This window comes from Centrocercus urophasianus, unplaced genomic scaffold (assembly GCF_019232065.1).
Source record: "Centrocercus urophasianus isolate 14NV4802_14NV808 unplaced genomic scaffold, USGS_Curo_1.0 seq_16, whole genome shotgun sequence".
Taxonomy (NCBI): Eukaryota; Metazoa; Chordata; class Aves; order Galliformes; family Phasianidae; genus Centrocercus; species Centrocercus urophasianus.
The window spans coordinates 15,455,127-15,471,817 of NW_024884711.1; the positions used below are offsets into that span (position 1 = coordinate 15,455,127).

Below are 16,691 nucleotides of genomic sequence, written 5' to 3' on the forward strand. Positions count from 1 at the left end.
CACCTCGCTCTCTCCCCATCTCTCGCTCCGTCCCGTTCCCCCCCTGCCCCCGCCTCTCCCCGCCCCGCCGCCGCCGGCCCTGGCAGAGCAGGCACGGCACGGCGGGGGGATCTCGATGTAACACCATGACAGGCATCGCCGCCGCCTCCTTCTTCTCCAACGCCTGCAGGTTCGGGGGCTGCGGGCTGCACTTCCCGACCCTGGCGGAGCTCATCGAGCACATCGAGGACAACCACATCGGTGAGCGCCCGGGGCAGGGCAGGGCACGGCCGCGTGTGCGGCGGCACAAGGTGCGGCGGGAGCCGGGGGGCGGCGGCCGCCACCGCCGCTGGGAGCGGGCGGGCGCGGAGCGGTCCCGCGGGGCGACGTGGAGGGCGGCCGCGGGAGGCGGCCGCGCGGTGGGTGTGGGCGCGTGCAGCCTGCTGGGCGCAGCGAAGGGAGTTAGTTGGCGTCGGCAGCGGGGAGCGCGGAGACCCGGAGGAGGAGAAGGAGGAGGAGGACGGGCGCAGCGCGCCGCCTGCTGCTTCCGCCCCGGCTCCGGCTGTCAGGGCTCCGGGGAGGGAGGGAGCCGCCGCGGCGGCAGCCATTCCGCTTCCTCCTCCTCCCGCCGCCGCGCTGCGTCCTGTCAGCGCTGTTGCTAGGTGTGGCGGAGCACGGCTCGCCCGCCGCAGCTCGACCGCGCGGGAGGCGCCGGGGGGGACGGCTGCGGGCGGGGGGCGTGGAACGGCGGAACTCCCGGGGCCGAGCCGCGGCTTCGCGCCGTCCGCTCGGTGGAGCCCGAGCCGTCACCTGTAGGCTCGCCCCGCTCTCTCCCCGCGGCTCCGTCCCCGTCCCGCCGAGCCGGCGGGGCCTGCGGGCGGCGGGGCGATGACTCGTCAGTGCCTTCCCGGCGAGGAGGGTGCCTCGTGGGCGGGCGGCGGGGAGGGAGGGAAGGAGCGTGCGCAGGGGCCGCCGGGCCGCCCCTCGGCTGTGCGGGCGGTGCTGAGGGGAGGGGGCGGTGCGGCGCGGCGCTGCGCGACGGCCGTTCACGCCAACTTTCTGCGGGCCGCCGCTAGGCCCCAGGCGTGCCCGCGTGGAGCGCGGCGCCGGGCCGGGCGCTGGTGGAGTGTCTCCCCGCCGCTCCGGTCGGTTGCCGGCTGCTCGGCCCCGGCAGGTGTTGCCTGGAGTTTCAGGCGACTTCCTGGGCTTTCTCACGTTTCGTCGTTTATAGAGAAGCTGCAGTGTTCAAGCTGCTCCAAACGGGGCTGCTGCTTCTAAAATCGGGGCAGAAAATACAGAAGTTTTAAGCACCAGTGGGCTGCAGGCTGCTGTGATGCAGTGGCAGCGTAACAAAATAACGTGCTGCTACAAAATGATGGAGCTGATGGTGCATGCTTCAGACTAATTTCAATAAGCAGGCCTGAACGACTGAAAAATTAGAGAAGCTTAAATCGCAAGTGTAGCATTACCTTCATGCAGTGCTGTGGGTCAGGGAGATGGGAGGTGTGCGGCTCGTAATTACCATCGTGTTGAGCATGAGGTAACAAAACCACACACCACAACGCTCTGTAATTTATGACTCGGCGTGCTGCGAGTTGTGATACTGCTCTGGCTTTGGGGGTTTTCTGCTGAATCTCAGTTGCCGAGCTTTTCCTGCATTGTGCATTGCAACAGAAAAGCTCAGGAGAAACAGTGACCAAACTGAAAGCTGGCAAGTCATCTTGCATCCCTCCAGTGGTTATCAGCCCAGAGGTGCTACAGCCTGTGGGGTGTCAGGACAGATAGAGACCAGCCCACGTGGCCTGTAATCTGGGGTCAGCAGCTCTCTGGCTCCTCTGCACAGAGGATAACTTCATGCTGAAATGTTGCAGTTCCTTAATCGTCGTGTATGTGATGTTGGCTGCCTATTTTCCTGTCTCAAGAAAGCAGTACACTTCCAGTGTGTACACCTGCATTTAACATGTTTGCCACTGCTTGGACTACACAGAGCTGAAGCTTTGCCCATGAGATGTCATGTGTGCAACTGATGGGGTGCAAACCAGTGGAAAATAGCACAAATGTGCTTTAACATTTCCTCTCCACGTGGCAATAAGGTAAAGGGAACCTGCTCAAGCATAGATGATGCAGGTAGGTTGTGTTGCTCAACTTCATCAAATGCTTGACAAATTAGTAGGGAGTTGCACCTATTATGCCAAAGTGGACCTCAGTTCTCACCTCCAGGCCTCAGCTGCACGAGTTGGTGCATGTGGTGGGCTCCTGGAGCAGCCTGAAGGATCAGAGCCCCAAACTCACCAGGTGCAGATTCTTCCAGAATGTGATTAATGTTTTTTCTTGGAGTGAAGAAACAAACCTCCAAATAGGAGGTTGTGTTGCACCTCCTTTCTCTGTAAGTCTGGTGCAGACGGAGTCCGGTGTTTTCTGTCATGCAGGGTAAGAAATGTGCACCAAAATTTGCCGTGTTAATAGTTAACTGCAGCTTCTGGCATACATACCATGTAACATAGCATGTAAAACATAGGTTGCTTGGGATGTTCCAGGTGTGCTGTGAGAATAAAGGAAACTCAATTATTTTCCATTGTAACTTTAAACTGAAGTGAGAGCTTGCAAGGCAAATGGTGTCACACTGCAGATAACAAGCCTGATGCTTTGAACTGCTCTGTGGGACACCATCCACAGTGTGATAGTGTGGACTCCTGGTGGTCTCTGCATGTAGTCTCAGTTGCTGCAATGGATACAGTGGAATGGGAGCTCTGTCAGTGGAGTGCTGGTGAGAAGTTGGTCATTTTTCGAGCTATGTTGTCTCTGAAAAGATGGGAACAAGTACTTACCCAGGGATCTTTTCCATCAGCCTTGCCAATAAAGCTCAACTTACTGTAAAGGCTCATGGCATTCCAAGGTCAGAATGTATTTAGTTTCTGCTGTTCCCTTCCTTACTTGTAACATAGAATTCATGAATAATGATATGATAATGAAGTAGTTCATTGTGCAGTTATGGGGCTTTGTGTGTGTGTGTGTGTGTGTGTGTGTGTGTGTGTGTGTGTGTTTGTTTTTCTCTTCTCTTACTAACATCTTATGGAACACCTGATAAATGACCACTACATTGAAAAAAAAGATTTATGCTGGTAGACTGGGGGAATTGGGCATGTTGGGTGAAACATTCAAATTTGAGATGGTGCTGACGACCCATCAGCATATTGGCTTTGGTCTCTATTTTTTTCATTTAATTATTACATTTATGTATTCTGTTGCACTGAAAATAGTTAAGCTAATTTGGGAGCATAGCTCCTGGGACTTCCCGGAGGCCCTAACAGTGTCCTCTGCAGTGAGAATGTCTGCAAAAGGAACTCCTGTAACTCTGCAGCAGCACTGATTATAAAAGTGCTCTATTTGCATTTTATACGGCTCACAGCTAGAAGTGGACATTGATTCAAAACCATTGATTACTAATTTTTGTGATGCTTCTCTGGGAGCTTTTTCTACCAGCGTACTGTCCATGCAGTCTGAAGTGCTGCTACCTCCTCAGCAAGTGTGCCAAGAAGGGGCCTGTTTGTCTGCCTTAATAGGCATTCACCCTGACTCTTGGTTTTTCATTGCTCTGTCCTCTTGCAGGTTGCTGGTTTACTTCTCTGATGTTGCTAGGATGGGAACAAAATGCTTTGGTTTTTGGTTTTATTTAATCTGTGATTTGATTTTTCATCAGCCTGCCTGTAGCTGAGCTGCATCCTTTAGATCATGTATGCATACATACAAACGATTGTGCAATCACAGAATGGCTTGGATTGAAAAGGACCTTAAAGGTCATGGGTTCCAACCCTGCTGCCATGAGCAGGGATGCCACCCGCTAGATCCTGGAACCTAGTTCTTCATTTAAAGTTTATTCTGACTAAACTCATCACTAAAGTGAGCTGAATCACTTTATTAGATTTTGACAACGTAATTAAAAAGAAAAAGGTAGTTTGGATTTATAGGTAGGTATTTTTACTCATATGTGGAGGTGAGGTTGTTGTTTGTATGAGCTGGTATGTGTTCACTTGTTCCATGTTAAGGACTAGCGTGCTGTATGCTCACCTGTGCATCTGTGTGGCTCTGGACAGCATTTCTTCTCCTGAGAAGCGCTGAGGGAATGAATGTGAATGAAATGAGTGTCTGAACATACAACGGTCACTGGAATAGCTTGCCCAGAGAAGCAGTGCATGTTCATCTCAGAGGTGCTCAAGGCCAGGTTGGATGGGGCCCTGGGCATCCTGATCTGAAGGGTGCCAGCCCTGTCCATGGCAGGGGGTTGGAATTAGGTGGTCTTGAAGGTTCCACCCTAAGCCATTCTGTGGTTAATGGAGTTTAAGACTGTTAATTGTGTTGCACTGAAATGGTCAGTAGATCTTGATGGAAGGAAGAATCCACCCATCTGCACAGATAGTCACACAAACTGACATGATTCACTGTAGGTACATGTCATCATAACTTCATAAGAAGTTCTGTTGAATAGCTTCTACTGAGGTATAAATATACAAGCTTCTGCTGTCAAAGCTGAGAGCAGTGGTGCTTCTCATCAAAGTTGACCAGTTCCCAGCAGTAGGATGAATCCTGCAACAACTCTTCAGAAGTGCATGAACGTGATTTGGGTGGTTATTTCACACAACTCCTTTTTAGCATTTTGCCTAATGTGTAAATTAACATTTGAAGTTGGGAGTTGCTGTTTTGAAGAAGTGGTAGATCTTATCCTGGGGCTTTTTACGCAGTAAGTGATACACCAACTGTATGGGATAGTCTTTGGGAGAAAATACCAAGTGGCTGCTGTCATGTGTGCTCTTCGGGGCATGAGGGAGTGTTTGTGGCTGAGCAGCAGTCCTTCTGAGGAAATCAGGTAGAGTAGTATGTGGGGTGCCTTGTCCAGTACTTGGAAGCTGAGGGACAGACACCTTGTACTCTCCATCGTGCTACCTAATGTGTAATTATATGGCCTTGCAAAATAAGCGAACGATTACTCACTTACCTCAGGAGTGGTACCAATTATTGTTCATAGAAAGCAACTAGAGAAACCTAATTGTAGCCATGTTTACCTTAATTTAATCTTCTGTCCAGATCTGTCCATGATTTTTTGTTCTTTATGGAAAATGCATTTCCCAGCAGTGTGGAGGCACGCATGTTCCCAGGATGTTGCCTATTTGCTTTGCAAGTTGGTCTGGTGAGAAAAGGCGTTTTGTTTCAGGGAATTGTTTCTATCTTAAGTAAAGCCTTCTGTGACCAGTGGTTCTGATCAGCAGTTTTTTCCCTGCTTGTAATCTTGAGAATAACAGATTTGGGAATTCTTTTCCATTTCTAGATCTGATTTCCTTTGCTGCTTGGGTTTGAATTGAAATTATGATAAAATGTTAAACGCAATATTGGTAACTAAGTCCAAATTAAATTGATCATGTGGAGCTAAATGGAATTGCCATTAAGCTTCAACTAAAATACGATTTTTGATACTTGACATAAAATACAGTCCTGTTCTGAGGTTACCAGTTACATAGAGAGGCTAACGTGTACCCTAAAGTTTCGGTTGTATATATTATTGGAAGAAAGGGCTGAAAACAAACATCTGGTAATGTGTTACAAACACATTTTTCCTTTTTAAGGCGGAAGGCTTTGTATAAGGCTATTGGGAGTGTTTTCTTTGCCTACTTGAGTGGCTTTGGGTGAGGTCTATTGCTGGGCTGTGTACTGGCAGCTTTCATTCTGCTCATCTTGTACAATGACAGACACGATTAAATATGAATCAGCTAATAAAACAAGCTGAAGAAATACCAGGTAACTTGCAATGCTTGTGTTACGCTTTGCTGGTGCAAAGCATGCTTGTCTTTGGAAGAAAATGTATAGTGATTACTGTGTCTGCTCTTCAGGGTGTGAGAGAAAGTTTCTGTGACTAATCAGTCCTTCTATGTCCTTATGAGAAATGTTAAGTGAGCAGGTAGATACTTAATGAATTATTTTCTTTGTCTACTTCATCTTTTCCTGGAGAATGTGAAGAGTCAAGGATGCGAGTAATAAAATATTTAAATGAAGAAGTGATGCCAAAAGATGAGGGAACATGCCCGTCTAATTCAGAGGCAAATTCTTCTACCATTCCTTCCTCCTATATGATACAGTGCAAACATAAGCAAGTAATCAGAAATATTTTATGTCAAGCTGCAGAATACTTCCATGCAAAACAAATAAGCACTGGAGGCCAGCTGCTTTAAATGTATTTCTTGTATTTCTTCTGAATGTGTTTTTTTTTTTTTCTTTATTGTTTTTTTTCTTGTACAAGCTGTGTTTCACTGAGAACTAATTTTGTTTGTGTTTAGTAAACACCAGTAATTCAAAAATTGAATGATAAAAATCTAAGTAGATAGCAGCTATATACACTTTGAGAAAGCAGAGACAAAGATTTTTAGTGTTAATTAAACAATATATTTGTTAAATTAGCTGCAATTAACAAAAAAGATCCTTGGTTTTAAGTGTCTGTGAATAATAATTCACAGTTAGACTTAAGCAACCTGTCCTGTTATTCAGTTTTTAATTCTACAGCATGACAATTCCAAGTGCTTTATTTATTGTACGTTCCTTTTTGAGAAGAAGAGTTTTGAGAGGCTGAAGTAATATTCTGGTTTGATGGTTTTCTTTGATTATGGTTTTTGCATTTTTTAGCTCACGTTCTTAGGACTTTCTTTCTTAACTATGTGTGGTGATAAAGAAAAGGAATGGATTTCTTCACCAAGGAGACTGCAGTGCTGTTTGTGTCTCTGATGTGTTCTCAAACTGGAGTATATTATTAGTGTTGAGTTCTGTTTAAGGTAACATAGTACATTAACGAGTAAATTGACTGAAATACAGGTGTTGCATCTTACTAATGTTCCGTTCTGTGGTTCAAAGGATGAAGTGGAAATAGAATTCATGAGTTTAAATAGATTTTATCAGTTAGGGGGAAAAGTGGGGGAAAAAGCAGTGAGGTTTGAAGCCAAGCTTGAATCAAAAAAGTTTTATTTATGATATTTTTGTATAAAGATGAGCACTTTCGTTCTGAAACGTTGCTGTTTCTAAAACTGCTCCATCTGAATGTTTTTTTTGTTGTTTTGTTTGTTGTTGTTTGTTTGTTTTTTAATTTAGGAAGTATTTGGACACTTCTAAGGTTCCCCCCACTTTTTTCTTTCTTGTTCCCCAGGGCTACTTTTCAAACTTGACAGGTCTGCAAATGTTTCTGTTCTCATGAAAATTTGAATTTCATGAAAAAAATCATCAAATCGTAAATATTGGCTGAAAGAAAATAGAACTGCTGAATATCTGTGTGCTGTGGAAGCAGGTAGCTGTAAAGTATCATGTCTTCAGTATCTTGTACTGTAGTCATCTTCCTTTCTAGGAGTTACCCAGGCAGGAACTGTAAGTGAAGCTGTAATGCAGAATTTGGAGGTGATGCATTTAGGACACCAGAGATCCAATTTCACTGCTATCTGAAACTAGCATGGGTATGTGAATGTGAACTTAGCCCCATGGTGCGCTGGATGGCTGTAGCATTCCAGGAACAAAACCCTATGTCATCACTCCCTCCTTCTTGCTAACAGCAAGAAGTTTTGTGTGTTTGTATCGTTTTGGGTGTTTTCATCTGCACACGTGTGGTTGGTATGGGAGTTCACATCAGGGCTTGGTGAAGACTTCGGATGCTTGTGTACTCCCAGTTACCAAATTATTGAGGATCTGCCCGTTATTCATGTTTCCTTTTGTGTTTGGTAAAAGTACTGACTTAGATTCTAGTAAATTTAGTGACAGACTTGTGGGGAGACCAAAAAGCTTACGTCTTTTTGTAACAATCCGTTGGAGCAGTGTTGCAGCTCCTGTAACTGGTAGAGGAGTGTCTGCTACCTCTCAGGCATCGTTGGTTGTTGCACTGGGTCACCTGGATGCTCTGTGAGCTGTTAAGGTCCTAGTTCTGCAATAAATACATGAATAAACCACTCATCTCTATTTCAGTTTGGGCAAGGGAGTTTTTTTTCTGTTTATCCCATTAAGTTCCTGGGATGTCTGCGGAGCAAGTTTTATGGCTTCATTATATGAACTTTTTAAGATGAGAACAGAGGGGGATGCATAACTAAACGCTGCAGAGATCTATATAAACTGCCGAAGAACTCCTTTCCCCCACAGATTCATTTAGGCCATGTTACAAGAACTTCCTGACTTGTTTAGTGAGTTAACTAATAAGATGGATTTGTGGAAGGGCAGCAGAACACCTACACAGCTGTGAGAGCACAGGAGGTAACTCAGGAGTATGCTGTTGGCGTTCTCAAGCCAGAGATTAATCATTTCAATGCAGAGTACTGTGGACCTTTCTGTACCTTAGGGAGGCCTTCTGCGTGTGCTTAGAACTTTTCCCAGACAGTGCTAGCATCAGTAATACTTCAGCTTCCTTACATATCAGAACATTTCTTAGCTTGACTGGGTCATCCTGAGCCACATAAATGCTACTGTAGGTGAGAAATGTAGATGCTGTGCCTGTGTCAATCCTCATGCTTTTTATCTTTGGCATTTATGCTAAACAGTATAATTCCAGCTATTGTTCCCTGTCCTAGGGCAGCTATCCAGAGAGCCAGTTATCTGGATGTAATATCTTCTCATTTCAGCTATCCAGAATGATCTCTTTTTCACTGGCAATTTTGGTGAGATTTTGTTTTCAGAACAGAGCAAACAACCTATTTTTGCTGACAGCTATCTTGAGGCAATTACCAGGGCTCTTTTTAGACCAGATTCAGGGTGGGAAATAAAGTCTGCATCGGACATAGTGATCTGGAGCATAGTTACATGCCAAGGACTTGTAATGGCTCACTGAGCCAGCTTCCAGGGCCGGGGTTAAGTATTAAGAGCCCATAAGCACAGCTTGTTACATTGTGAGTTGGTAACTGGATGCTCAGGATGGGGAAGAAGTATTTGTTGCTCTTACCTTGTGTGGATAATTTTGATTGCATTCTTGTATTTTAATATTAACTCTTTAGAAGAAATTACTTTTGAGCCACCTTTACCTGGTGGATTTTAGCTCTAGAGCAGTTTTTGTATTGCTAGATCTGAAACTGAGCTCAGACACTCATTTTGCTTATTCATGTTCTGTAGCAGCAGGTGTGCATAAATGTTTGAGGCATGTGAGTATTTATTTGCATCTTTGTGTGGTGTGTGGCTAGAACTGTGACATGGAACTGAGTTCTTTAGGCAGTGCTGCTAACTTATGTGTTGTGGTGGCACAATGTTTATTCTGCAGTCATTTTGTTCTATTAGACTTGTTACATCAATGATTAGGGATAATAATAATGTTGATCTTTTTGCAGTTGTAATTTTAAAATATTAATTCTTACTGAAGACCAACTAGATGTTTTGATGAAAAGTGAGAGCTGGAGAGAGTTGGTTGAAACTGCCCACCTGTTTAGTTTGTTGTTGGCAGTATTGATAGAGGATAGTAATCTGCAGAGGCAAGAAGAAAAAACACCTTCCTTACCTGCATTTTGGGAAGACAGCTGTGTGGGATAAGTCACATCAACCAAAAAACTGCATGCTGGTGGGTAGCATGAAATCTGAAATAAAATTTGAAAAACCTCATCTGTGTGTTGTCACATGGAACAAAGGCAGACCTTTACACTTTTTTTTTTTTCCTGTTAATTTCCTGGCTTTGTTTCCTAAACTAGGAAGATTCAACTCCACTCCTTCCCTGCCACCTTTCTTTTCATCTGTGAAGCTCTGACAGGTGGAGGGAAAAAGATGATGAATCCCACACCTACGTATTGCTGTCTGCGAGTGAAAATCTGTTCAGGCAGTGATCAGCTTAAGAGAAGCAGTTGTTCCAGTACACATAAACACAGACCACAGATTTTGGTTATTGGTGACACAAAGTGTTTTGCCCTGTGTGTAATAAAAGTCCACCAAGAAAGGCATGCAAGTATTTTGTGCTAGGATTGGTAGGTATGTGATTTAGGATTTTTAGGCAGATGAGAAGTTGCTTGCCCTTCTATACTGCTTTTCAGAAAATCTCCAGCCTGTCTGTGCTCTCCTGCTGTTCTGCAGGTGAGTAGTTCATTTTTCTCCATTGGAGTGGGAGCTGTTCTGTCACAGCTGCTGCTCCTCTGTTCTGGAACCACAGAACCACTCCATCGTGTAAAATCTCAAAGCTTTCTTTTCTTGTGAATGCTCACTGTTCTGATTTATTTATTTTTTTATACTCTGGTGCAAGTACAGCTTAGGAACAGAATGCTTACACAAGTATAATAGTATGATACAGTTTAATTGTACTGATAAGAACCCTGTGTGTGTACTTGAACCCTCTAAGCACAGAAGGTTCCTTTTCTGTCTTCACCAAGTGTGTGATATTCATCTCTCAAGCTGAAGGACTAATGCTGAAATCCCATGTTTTGAAGTTAAAGGGAAACCAGTCTGCATGTATTGGCTTGATTCTTTTCTGATGACTAACATCTCTTTGCTGATGTTTCACACACTCTTTGCTAGAAAAAAGCAAAGAAGCAGAGCATAACAAGGTATAAAGAAGGATAAATTTGAAGTTGAAGCAAGGAATGAAAGCAGTTTGTGAAAGATGTAGTGGAAATGCTGAGTCACGGTTTGGATCAGTGATTGAGCACCTGGTGGGAAGGCAGGGCCAACCTAGGGGAGCTCAGGTGCAAGTAATACTCCTGGGTGACCAGGAGTGGAGCAGGGATCCACCCCTTCGCAGGCCTCATTTAGGGTTGGCAGGGGGAAGGGAAGGGTGTCTCTCTGGAGATCCCTGTGAACCTGAGGCTTTCTGAAGATAAGAAGTTTTTTTTTTCCTTTGTTTCTTTATCCATGGCTGCTGCATTTGAGCAGATCCTCACCTGGCTGCAGCCTGGACTGTTTTCTTTTGCACAACTGCAATAGCACTTCGTAGTGCTTGAACTGTCATATATCTGTAGATAACTCTCTGTGTTTATTTTGGAAAGGGAGAATTGATGATTCCTCTTGGTGGTAGAGGAGTATTTTAGCTCTTGTGTAGTCACTGTAAATACATTTCTAGAGGGGTTTGTACTTAGGGACTGCTGAGTTATTTATTCATTCTCTTGAAAATGGCAGTACCTTCTGCAGCGCCTGCTTTCAGTATGGTCTGCTTTTTGAAATGGATGTATATGGCTTAGTTAAACAAACTTGATTGATTCTCACATGGTAAACGTGCAGAAAATATTTAAACTGACAAATAAACCAAATGTGGTAGCTCTTCCAATCAGGTGACCTGGGAAAAGAGAAGATGCAGTAGTGAGAGGTAGATTTAGTTAAAAGCCACTCCATCCTCCATGGATGTGAATGGGGAGACTGCAGAGAGAGCACAGGGTTATTTCTGTGCTGTGAAAGAGATGTGAGGACTTCACATCACTTATAAAAGTTTTCCTGATCATTCCATTTACTAGCTGTTTGGTGTACATAGTAATATATCAGCAACTTGTTTAGCTGTTTTGTTGCTCAGGGTGTGTTGTAATATGAAAGACATCCAGTAACAGTGACGTGACCTTACCAGAAAGGCTTGAATAACGTAGTTGCTGGCTTGTGCACAGACTTCTTAGTAGATATCTTGATTGGAGGAGAACAGGGAAACGCCTGTCACAAAGACACAGTAGTAATAAGACTGGCTACTCAGTGTATATTCATCGGTTGCGTTCAAGCACTCAGATAACCACAGTGCAGCCCCAGTTTGAGGCATTAGATAAATGGAATAGCAACTCGTACTATTTTTGTATTTGTTAGGGGCTTGAATTTGAGGATCGATTGTGGACGTTTGCTGAGAATGAAGATGTTCCCATGCATTTTGCATTCCATGGGTCTTGTGCTGAGCACGTGCCTATGTATGGCCAGCTGACTTTCATCAGGTTTTGTTTTTGGGGGAGTAGCTCATAGAGGCCTTCTTTTGAGGAGCAAACATTTTTAATATACGCAATCTTTTTTTCCACTGATGTGCATTTGTGGTGTCAGTGTTACCATCTTGAAGTGGATTTAGGAAAAGGGAAAACAGTGTTCCCTGTTTCCTAAACTTGGCTTACCCACACTGCACTGTGTAGCTGATTCTGAGTCCATGGTGTTTGCAATGAAATTTTTCTGCATACATCTGGCATTCCTATAGAAATGAATGTTGAAGATGACTTCTAAAAATCACCAATGCTCTCTCTGGATTGTACGTGGGTGACTTCTCCACTGAGAAGATGCCAGTATTTATATCAGGTGATGTAGGCTCATAACTAAGCCTATGCATAAATAAAGATGAGTGACATGCAAAAAGGATCTTTGCTTTTCCTTTATCTGAGTGCGAACATGCTGCATGTAAATAAATGAATTGGGTGCTTTGTACAGCTTTGGAGTTAGTTGATGTGAAACAGAGATTTACTCCTATATGTTTCTTCTCATTTCAAACTGCTTCAGCCAACTGAAGTTACCCAGATGAAGTACTGCCTGTGAGAGATGGCCAGAGCACTGCTGTTGTATATGTGGACTACAGAGATTAATCTACTTATCAAATACACTGTAGAGTGGAATTTGTGTATTTCTAACTCTGTGTAACTGCAGCGGAAGTGCTGAGTCTGGTGATTGAGCACTTGGTAGTAAGGCAGGGCCAACACAAATGAGCTCAGGTGCAAGCAATGGCAATGTGCCTGAGTGATGAAAGGGCTGGAGCCAGGATCCATCCTTTTCCAGACCTCGTGTAAGGGTTGGTAGGTGAGGTATCTCATCTGAAGATCCCTGTGTACATGAGGCCTTTTGAAGGTAGGCAGATTCTTTTCTTTGTCCGTGCCTGTTGCATTTGAGCAGACCCTCGCTGGGCTGCAGCCTGGGATTTTGTTACCGTGCTGTCGTTGTTGCGTTTTCCATCATGTTACAGTGTTAAAGTAACAGAGAACCAAATTTGCTGTTGTGGATTTTGTCTGAGGATTGAAGAAAATAGGAAGGCACTTTGCAAAGCAGGTGGAGTAACATCCAAGTTATTTGCTGATGCAGTGTTAATAGATCTAGAGTACTGAAAGATTTTCATTATTAGCTTTGCCATCTAATCTCCTCTTCATGACTGGTTTAAGTAGTGTAACAGGTCTTGAACTTTTACTTTGGGAATAATACAGTAAAAAAGATAGGAGGAAGATGCTGGAACTGTGTGGTGGTGTTAAGTATTGCTTCCTGTGGAATTACTTTTTTTTTTTTTTTTTTTTTAACTTAAAGCTCTCCTATCTTATCCTATCTACGCTTTGTTTAAAATGTTTGTTTTGGTTTTGTTATTTAGTTTTCTACTGAATCTTTCAAGTAGTAATAAAATGGGTGAAAGTATGAATTCTGAGGTTTCCAGTATGAGACCATGTTCCTGTGGAGGTGAAAATGCTGTTTCAGGTATTGGTCTGGTGCATGAATTTCCACATTGATTTAGGTGAAAGGGGGAAGGGAATACTGTGTAATGAAAGACAGCAAGTGAACGTAGTTTTCCTGCTTAAGTGCAAGGTATTGGTTAATAGCAATGTTAAAATTACAGATAAGTTGATGGCAGTAGTAAACATTGATGCTTGGTAATGTGCCTTTTCTGTATGTAGAAGTTACTGCAAGGGCCACTTGTCTCTGCCTGGTGTCTGAGAGAATGAATTCAAGGGAGGTGGAAGCAGCTGGTGGTGGGCAGCAGGGCTGTGAAAACAAGGGCTTTAGGAGACCTCTGATACTTCTGGATTGTACGTGGGTGACTTCTCCACTGAGAAGATGCCAGTATTTATATCAGGTGATGTAGGCTCATAACTAAGCCTATGCATAAATAAAGATGAGTGACATATGCAAAAAGGATCTTTACTTTTCCTTTCTCTGAGCGCGAACATGCTGCATGTAAATAAATAGTTTGGGTGGGAAACTGAAGTCTAGATTCCCTTTCATTGTGGAATTCAAAATGGATTTTACTTAGTGGAGTATATGGCTACTTTGTTTTTCTGATTGTTTCTTTTTTTAACGTATGTTTACCGTAACTTAATTGTGTTTTTCTGTGTGAAAATAATCTGTTTCTGTGTGCTGTTGAGATTTTAGTAGTTAGCTCAATTGATTCTGAAGGAGAAAATCTTAAATGGTCAAAATATGTGGACAGGTGAGGTGAACCATAAGTATTTATTTCAGCAGCCAAGTATGATTTTTAAACTCTGTCTATGAGCCTTATTTTTCAGAGCAGTGTCTGTGAGACCGTTTCCAAACTCAGTGCTTATTAAGTGCTAAAGGATTACTTATTAGTTGCTATATTTATATTTTTCTTCTTCTGCATTTTTTATTATACATTTTTTTCCTTTCTTTTTTCTATTGATCCTCTTCTTTGTGTGTATGCCTGAAACAAGAATATGCCCAAAACGGTCCTAAGAAAGTGAGGGACAGAGGGAGACTCCAGATCAGCAAGAGTGCTGTTGCTGACTCTGTTGCTATTGTTTTAGCTGTTGAAGGAGTGCTTTATTGCTTTTTAATGATCTCGGATTATATTTGACTTTGTATTGAATAAAAGAATGTGCTGCTGCCAGATTGTCTTTGCAGAAACAGAACAACTGGATGAAGAGAAAATTGAGGAATAAAATGTTAGGCAGTGGTGGGACTGGGATTGTAAGAGTTCCTTGTAGTTAGCAAATCTTTTTCCTGTCTTTTCCTTTTTTTCCCCACATGCTTTGTCTCCTCTCAGTTCTTTGAAAACTGAGGAAATTTGAGTAAATGGGGTCTGATGCAGCAGGAAAGGGTCACATTTGCCACTGCCTGTATGTCCTAGTGGGACACATGAGTTAAGAGTGTCAGGATCCTCAGTGACTGTGGCGGTTTTGCCCTGATAAGCAGCTGAAGTCCCTCTCCTCAAAGGAAGAGGATGGCAAAAGATACATTTGGATTAGATCTGCTGCCCTGGTGGTGTCTCCTTCCCAGCCTACTGGTTCTAGAGGAGTTGGAGCAAGTCTTGATGCTGTTCTCTGCTCAGCAGTAGCCAAAACATCAGTAATGGCAACTTTGTCCTAGCTGTAAGTGCAGGGCACAGCACTGTACGGGCTGCTGTGGGGGAAGTAACTCCATGGCTACACAGCAGCAGTGTTGTGAAGCTACTGAGGATCACAGTGGTGTTGATGAGCAGTTGGTCTGTTATCGCATCCTGTGTGATAACACTTGCTGATACTTGCCTTGCCTGGGCAAAGGATGCTGATGTGGTGGTGTTCCTCCAAAGCCGCTTGGGGTGCGCAGCTGTGAGCTGGAAAGGAGCATGCCAGTGGTAGGAGGCTGATCTGGGGTGCTTACAGAAGGCGATTCTTGATTCGGATACAATTTATCTACCAAAACCACTACCCATGAAAGAAGCTAGGGCAGAAATCACAGCCTGTGAACGTAGTTTTTTCTCTATGAATCATAAACCATACTGTGGTCTGGCCTGCAGCCTGCTTGTGGAGCCTGACACTGCCGTGAAGACTGCTATTTATTTTTTCTTCTGCCTTCCCCCCTCCTGCAACTCCTGCCCTCTGTAGAGATGGGGGGCGACTGAGGTCTCACACACTGTGAGGCAGGGTGGTATTTCTAGGTCATTGCACTGTTTGTGTTCATTCATTCACAGGTGTGTGGTTTTCCTTTTCTTTCTTTTTATTTTCTTCTAAATCTGGAGAGGTTTGCCTGCAAGATAAAAGATTAAAGCGCTTGCCAGGGTCATGTAGTGTGCGTGTGGTTGCAAGAGAGTTTTATATAAACTCCAGTTCTGCCCCTCCCCTCTCTGTGTCAGTTCTTTCACACAGATGTGAATATCTGAGAGCCAGAAGAAGGTTTCCTGTGACTGGTAGGTTGTGTTACAGGTGAGTGCTGCCCCAGCATCAGGAGAGTAGGGTGAGAGGTATGCTGCCCTGGTTGTATTCCCCTGTGAGATGAGAACAAGTTTTTGTTTGGATTCTTCTGACTGTCAAGCTGCTTGCAACTGAACTGTTTTATTCTATGCTTCACTGAGGACTTAGAGTAATATTTTTGCAGTCGTTTATTTTGCTTTTCCTCCTTTTTTTTTTTTTTTTTCTTTCTGATTTTGCTGCTCCCCTACCCTGTGCTACTTTTGCATTGCTGTGTTTTTAATCCTCGTGTTCATTTACTTGGTCCTTCTGTGCAGAGCTGAATGGGATCCTCTGGATCAGCTGTCCAGACAGCTGTGTCTCACAGTCACGTTTAGAAGCATTTGAACCTCTATTTTAAAAATCTGTCTATTGAGATAACCTCTTACTAGGAATATAAAGTGTTTAAAAACTAGTGTCTGTCACGTTTGCTAATCTTACTCAAATTTTTGTTTAAACCTGGGTTAGTTTTTCTCATCCTTCTTTGTACTGTTTTCTCTCACCTATTTCATTGTGTCCAGCTTACCCCATTTTGTTTTCTCCTCAGTTGTGTGTAAAATTCATGGTGAAATGTTGAACTCCACATGCTTGGGTCTGTAAGAGTGTGACAAGTGGTGATAAAATCTTTTCCAAATGAACTTTGACATATGTCATCATTGTGAGTACACTGAATCGAATGCTCATTCTAAGCATATGCGAAAGGTAGTTACGTACACAGTTGTGAACTTCAGGTGTGCTTTATTTGAGATAAAACACTTTTTTCTTGGAAGTTGAGCCGCTGGTTAATTTAAGGAATGGTTGTTTTCTCTACACCAGGGTCGTGGTGCACCATGCAGTTTGAATAGCTGCACTCCATGTTTTTAG

At 43.7% G+C, this 16,691-nt stretch overlaps 1 protein-coding gene across 2 annotated transcripts in view; it reads left to right on the forward strand.

Annotated features, from left to right (window-relative positions):
* Nucleotides 1-77: 77 nt before the first annotated feature.
* JAZF1 (JAZF zinc finger 1) overlaps nt 78-16,691 on the forward strand; it is a 171,365-nt gene continuing 154,751 nt past the window's right edge. Inside the window, exon 1 of one of the 2 annotated variants that reach the window (XM_042817548.1) lies at nt 78-240. In XM_042817548.1, coding sequence (XP_042673482.1) covers nt 126-240 — 115 coding nt within the window. In that variant the 5' untranslated portion in view covers nt 78-125. Of the gene's footprint in view, nt 241-1,859; nt 2,107-16,691 lie in introns of those variants that run through there. The other variant, XM_042817549.1, reaches the window with a different exon arrangement.